We start from the raw sequence: 6,290 nt of genomic DNA on the forward strand, positions 1-6,290 counted from the left end.
GGAGCGCGGCTGCCGGCGAGACCCGGACGGCGCACGGGCAGCCGGCAGGGAGGGCGGCCGGGCGGGCAGCGGCCCCGGCGCGCGTGTGAGCTCCTCGCGCCCCTCGCTCGCCCGCGGCCCCCGGCCCCCGGCCCCGGCGCGCTCACAGCCATGGTGGGCCGGCTGAGCCTGCAGGATGTGCCCGAGCTCGTGGACACGAAGAAGAAGGGCGACGGCGTCCTGGACAGTCCGGACTCGGGGCTGCCCCCCAGCCCCAGCCCCAGCCACTGGGGGCTCGCGGCGGCCGGGGGCGGTGGCAGCGGCGGGGAGCGCGCGCCGGCACCCGGGACGCTGGAGCCCGACGCGGTGGCGACCCCAGCAGCCCCGGTGAGTGGCTCCGCTCCGGCCCCTTCCCTCCCCATCCCACCCGCAGCCGGTTCCCGAGGGGCCATCGGCCAGCCCCGCCGGCCCGCTCGGGGCGCGCTGTCGGCGCCGCCACCCGCCCGTCGGGACGGCGTGGCCATCGCCGGGAGCTCGGGGCGGGAGCGCGGCGAGAGCCTGGCCAGCTGGAGCCGGTGGCTGGAAAATTGTCATCGCCTGGGAGGCGCGGGAGCCCCGGGAGAGGCGCGCCGCCGCCTCCTCTTTTCGGGGTGGCGGCCCCCGGGACTGCGAGTCTACAACTCGGCCACATTCCCGCCCGGGTCCGGCCGGAGAGGGGCCCGGGACACGGAGAAGGAACCCCAGCCTCCTCCGTACTGCGGGCCTGGCACCTCCGCCCCCCGCCCCCACCCGGCTTTGCCCCTACCGGGGTGGGGTGGGGGGCGCCTCCCGAGGGCCTGGCTCCTCCTGGCTGGTCTTGGGGGAGAAGGGTGTGCTTCAGCTCCCTAATTCAGGGAGCAACGGGGCGGGCAGCCTTTGGGGACCATGTCAGTGGCGTGGAAGACAGCCTTTGAGAAAAGTTACCCCATGAGCTTCTGGCCTCCTGGTGTCCCCTCCCCCACCTTGTCCTGTCACCTAACCCCTGTCTGACTCTAGATGGGTGGGAGGAAACTTTCAAAAAGGAGTTCTTTTCTTTTATTTCAAAATTTGTATTTAAAGAAAAAACACCTAGACTTTTTTGCCTCAGGAATCACTCAGGTGGTGTTTATTGCCTTTCCCTAGAGCTCATGGGAAGCCACATCCTGCCTAGAGCCAAGGCCCAAAGTGGGGCTCTCAGCCCCCCTCCCTTCCCCTTGGGGATGGATATTTACAGCCTCTCCCGGGTGGGGGGGGGGGGTGGAGTTGTCAGTGGCTCCTGCTGTTCCTTAAAGACCTATGCACTTTCATGGGCGTGGAATTCTTGCCCCACTGACCCTGTCTCAGAGACCTCCGTGTAATCTCTCATTTCCGTTGGAAGGCAGCACTTGCTTCAACTTGGCCTTCAGAACCCTTGCTGTCTGGCACACCCCTGACCTTAGGCAGATACATGCATTGGTGCCTCCGATGCTGCTCCCTCTACCTGGCATGTTTTTTCCTTCGAGCCCATCCCCTCCAACCTCCCCCAACACCCAGCTGCCTTTTTGACCTATCAGAGCTCTGCTGGCCCTTCAAGCTCAACTTGTCACCTCCTCTGGGAAGCCTTCCTGGATGCTTCCCTGAGCCAGGCCAAATCAGTGGCGTGGTCCCCGTTCCCTGGCAGCACCTTGTTCAAGCGTCTGTTGGAACTCCTGCTGCGTGCACCGTCCCCAGCCTGGACCTGGGCCAAGGGGTGTGCTCAGGGAGTGTCTGTTGAGTGGGCAGGGTGAGGCAGCTGAGAAGGCAAGGCAGGGGCAAGAGAACTGAGTGCTTGTGTGGATTCCTGGCTGCAGTGTGAGTGTTAAGAGTTGAACACCTCCACTCCCCGTCATCCTGTGTCCTGCGGCCCTCAGCACTGCCTGAAGGCGCTCCCTGGGTTGAGGAGAGCTGGGGACAGAGTAGGCCTCCCTGCCACCACTTGGGGGCTGTTTCCGCAGCTCTGCAGCAGCCAGTGCCCACACCTTCCCCTGCCCCTCCTCCCCCCCGCCCACGGACCTTAGTTCCCAACCACAGCCCCTCCCCCAGCCAAGGCTTCTTAAGCTCTCCACCCGAGTTCAGGAGCTGGACCCTTTGCCCCTCCCTCACCTGCCATGGTCCCCTTTGACTTTGGTGTTTCTACCCTACACCCTCACTTGACACTCTGCCTGGGTAACATGATAACAGTCTTAGAGCCTACCTTCTAAAAATGTCTGCTTCCTTCTCTATCCTGGAAGATGTGGGGGCCGGGCTGCCACCTCCACATCCTGGCCGGAGTGTGGCTCCTACTCTCAAATTAGGCAGAGAAAATGACAGATCGCTTGTAAACCCGGGACTCCAAAAGGCTGCTTCCCGTGAACACTTAACACAGAAGCCCAATTCCAGTCAAATCGGGTGAAAACTAGCCCCTGTGTCTAGGACGGGACTGTCCCCCTTCCTCAGGCTACTTGATGAATCAAAGTTCGGGGCTTGGTGCAGGCTAGAAGCCCGTTAACCTCCAGGAATGCCATGCTCTGGTTTCTGAATGGTGGAAGATGGGGTCGAGACCTTTGGGGTGTTCATCTTCCCAGTGAGTTTATGGATCTCTGCATCTTTGTTGGGTGTAAATGTAGCAGTCCCAGAGGCAGAGAAGGCGGCGGGGAAGTTGGAATCTTCCAGTGTGAAAAAATTCCTGGTAGAGTTTAGTTTAGTTTTGTTTTGGCCTTTTCTGAAGTATTGCTGAGACAATGACAGCGTTGGGGGACACGTAATTGAGGGTTCTGGTTAGTGAGGCCCCCGTTCATCAAGGTTTTCTCATCGCCTTGCCGTGCGATGACGCAGCAGCCCCAGGGTCTGACCAAGGTTGTGACACTGAGCTCCTCAGCCTTTCACAAAACCTCAGTGATGGAAAGGAGCATCCCCTTGGTGTGCAGATAAAGTGACAGGGCATGGGATGTGACCCAGATCTCCTGGCTCCCCATGCAGAGCTCTTCCCGTGCTGTGGGGCAGCCCTTCTCCGGCATCGTTGCCAGGAGGAGGACACAGATCACAGTCGGGTCCATCAGCAGGAAGCTCAGAGCCAGGACCTCTGTGGGGGACGCGTCAGACCGGCCTGTGGTCTAACTGCCTTCTCCATCCTCACAGAATCCAGCATCTCTCCCCAGCCCCCTGGCCTTCGCCTGCTCGCCAAGGCTCTGCCCCCTGTCCTTTGGCGAAGGAGTGGAGTTTGACCCCTTACCACCGACAGAAGTAAGGTAAATATAGCAGGCCCTGGTCTGATTGGATTTTGTCACTTTTCATGTTTTGGTCCAGAAAGTAATGCTTGTTATTTAAAAAAAAATGAGTTAACCACAAAAGCGTGCCAAAGACTTTTCATAGTTTATTGGGTACCATTTCGGATTTCTTTGTGTATTCTCACCAATTAAATACATAGACACAGCTCTTAAAATAAGAACGAGATCGGGGCGCCTGGGTGGCGCAGTCGGTTAAGCGTCCGACTTCAGCCAGGTCACGATCTCGCGGTCCGTGAGTTCGAGCCCCGCGTCAGGCTCCGGGCTGATGGCTCGGAGCCTGGAGCCTGCTTCCGATTCTGTGTCTCCCTCTCTCTCTGCCCCTCCCCCGTTCATGCTCTGTCTCTCTCTGTCCCAAAAATAAATAAAAAGTTTAAAAAAAAAAAAAAAAAATAAGAACGAGATCGTGTTATACATAAAGTCCGCCCCTTGCTTTTTGCACTTTGTGTATCATGACCATCAGATATTTACAATTTTGTAATAAAATAATTCTTCTTTCAGAAGCTGCTCCCCCCACCCCCATTCCCCACCCCTGCCTCAAGGTGCAATAACCTTGTCTCCAATTACAATTTCACTTGCAATCTGAAAGTACCATTCTTCCTTTGGGAATTTATCTCATCCAGGATTACCTGGGGGCAGAGATTCACTGAGAGCCTCTGTTAAAGATCTGTCTTTTCAGAGAAAGGAATTTTACTTTTGGTAGCTGGTGGGTTTTTTGCTGGAGTCTCAGCTCCCTTAATACAAAGGGCCCTTTTATGGGGAACAAAGGCGGCTCACCAGTTTGGAGGTGAGCGGTTCAGTCCTTTATTCCTGGGGAGCTTGTATTTTGAACAAAATGAGGACATGACTTCATGACATTAGCTTCCACCAGCCTCGAACCTACTTGCCTAAGGAGAATACGTGTTTTCATCCTCTCCATTGAAAAGAATGCTAATTCTTACCCCCTGACCGGTGGGTAGGGGGCACTGGTGTGGGTAATGCTGTGTGATGCTCATTCTTATTTCAAGATCTATGAAGCTGCCATAATTACTCAGTAAAATGAACTAATGCTTTGCTTACGTTTAAGAAAAAAAAAAAAAAGAAAAGAAAAAAAGGTAGGTTCCAAGTTAGCAAAGAAGGACTTAAATTAAAAAAAAAGTAGAATATGGATGTTAATTTATTTTATAGAAATCAAGACTGTAATTGGCTTTGATTGATAAGGTCAGATATCGGAGTCTCTGGTTTGAGGGGGTCTCCAAACCGAAGGCCAAGTTTGGACCAAGTACTAGTACTTGGTATCACTGAACTTTCAGAACCAGCATTCAGGATTCCTGGGTTCTGTCCTCCTCTCATTAAAGAACTGATGGTGGGCGTGCCTGGCTGGCTCAGTCGGTAGAGCGTAGAGCGTGTGACTCTTGATCTCAGGGTTGTGAGTTCAAGCCCCACGTTGGGCATAAAGCTTACATTAAAAAAAAAGAAAGGAAGGAAGGAATAAAGCAAGCAAGCACGCTGATGGTGACTTCAGGGGACAGAGAATACAAACCGTTCACCCCTAGTAAAGGTAGAATCCACCTCGTTATACCACCAACAGCACTTGCTGCGTGTTAATACTCTGCTCCGTTCTTACTGGGCACCTTTTGCAGAAAGAGGAACCAAGGCTTGGGGAAGTAAGGTGACCAAGCTCTCCTAGCTTAAATTCACCAAAACTCTTGGACTCCAGGGGCTGCGGCCCGCAAAGGGAAATAGTGCGTGCAGGGTAAACTTTGGGATCTTGCACACCTGCATGTAAACCCCGGCCCCACTCACTACTCACTCCCACTGCGACCTTGACCTCTGCACCTCCGTTTTCTCTCCCAGGGTAGTTGGTTCAGTTAAATTAGATCCTGGAAGTGAAGTGCTTAGAACTGTACCACACAGTAAGTGCTTCAGCTCCTTGCTGCTTCTGACCAGAGTAGCCACATCTCAAGGTTTGCACCACACGAGAGGATCAGGGTCACGGTAGGGACCCCTGAGCCCCAAGCTCAAGGGGAACGGCTTCGTGCTGCCTTATATCTCCCTCCCAGGTACACTTCCTCGGTCAAGTACGACTCAGAGAGGCACTTCATTGACGACGTCCACCTGCCCCTGGGCCTGGCAGTGACCTCCTGCAGCCAGACAGTCACCTGCATCCCCAACTGCACGTGGCGCAACTATAAGGCCGAGGTGCGCTTCGAACCCCGCCACAAGCCCACCCGCTTCCTCAGCACCACCATCGTCTACCCCAAGTACCCCAAGACCGTCTACACCACCACTCTGGATTACAACTGCCGCAAGACACTGAGGAGATTCCTGTCCAGCGTGGAGCTCGAAGCCACAGAGCTCCCGGGCAGTGATTGCCTCTCGGACGAGTGCTGACTCAAGCCTGGGGGGGGTTGGACCAGCTCCTCCGTTGCCCTCGAGTGTGGCTCGTGGCTCGTGCCCCAGAGGAGTCTGACCTAGAGATACCTCTAAGCCCAGCCCGGGGAAGGAAAAAAATGTCACGGCCTCGTATTAGAACCATTGAGAGAATTTGGTTTTTACAGATGGTCAAATTGTTTTCAAAAGGAGTATATTGTTAGTTTGCTGCTGCCCGGTTTCCCCAAAGTCTCAATCTGATGAGAAAACAGGAAGCCAACTGAAGCAAAAGGAAAACGGCCCCAGTTTGAAATAGGGAGGGAGGAGCGAGCTCTTCTTCTATTGGTCAGCTGGCCTGAGGAAGACCGTGGAGAAAGTCTCTGGGATGGAAAAAGTGAGTTTGGAGACATTTCAGCCTGAGGTGTCTTCCCTGAAAGCGGTGCTAATTCAGTGAGCTGTGACATCCATATGGGTTCAATCTGTGGAGAGCCGAGCTTCATGCCATATTTTTTTTTCCGTTTCCATTTGTATTTCCTGTTCACCAAAACTCTCGGAATTCTCGAAATCTTTTTCATGATATCAAAAAACCCCAAACCACAATATAAGTTGCCTTGAAAGAAAGAAAGAAAGAAAGAAAGAAAGAAAGAAAGAAAGAAAGAA

At 54.6% G+C, this 6,290-nt stretch overlaps 1 protein-coding gene across 1 annotated transcript; it reads left to right on the forward strand.

Annotated features, from left to right (window-relative positions):
- The first annotated feature begins 36 nt into the window (after positions 1–36).
- Positions 37–5,906, forward strand: RFLNB (refilin B). The gene is made up of 3 exons (XM_049636725.1): positions 37–366; positions 3,133–3,242; positions 5,321–5,906. Exons 1-3 carry the CDS (start codon positions 151–153, stop codon positions 5,649–5,651), a joined length of 657 nt encoding a protein of 218 aa, XP_049492682.1. The 5' UTR covers positions 37–150; the 3' UTR covers positions 5,652–5,906.
- The last annotated feature ends 384 nt before the right edge of the window (positions 5,907–6,290 follow it).

This window comes from Panthera uncia, chromosome E1 (assembly GCF_023721935.1).
Source record: "Panthera uncia isolate 11264 chromosome E1, Puncia_PCG_1.0, whole genome shotgun sequence".
Taxonomy (NCBI): Eukaryota; Metazoa; Chordata; class Mammalia; order Carnivora; family Felidae; genus Panthera; species Panthera uncia.

What these genes read in the sequence shown, in the direction of transcription:
- RFLNB (XM_049636725.1), top strand. Translation starts at nt 151, where the DNA reads ATGGTGGGCCGGCTGAGCCTGCAGGATGTGCCCGAGCTCGTGGACACG. An exon ending in TGGCGACCCCAGCAGCCCCG is followed by an intron (nt 367 to 3,132) that starts GTGAGTGGCTCC and finishes CCATCCTCACAG; the next exon opens with AATCCAGCATCTCTCCCCAG. An exon ending in TTACCACCGACAGAAGTAAG is followed by an intron (nt 3,243 to 5,320) that starts GTAAATATAGCA and finishes TCTCCCTCCCAG; the next exon opens with GTACACTTCCTCGGTCAAGT.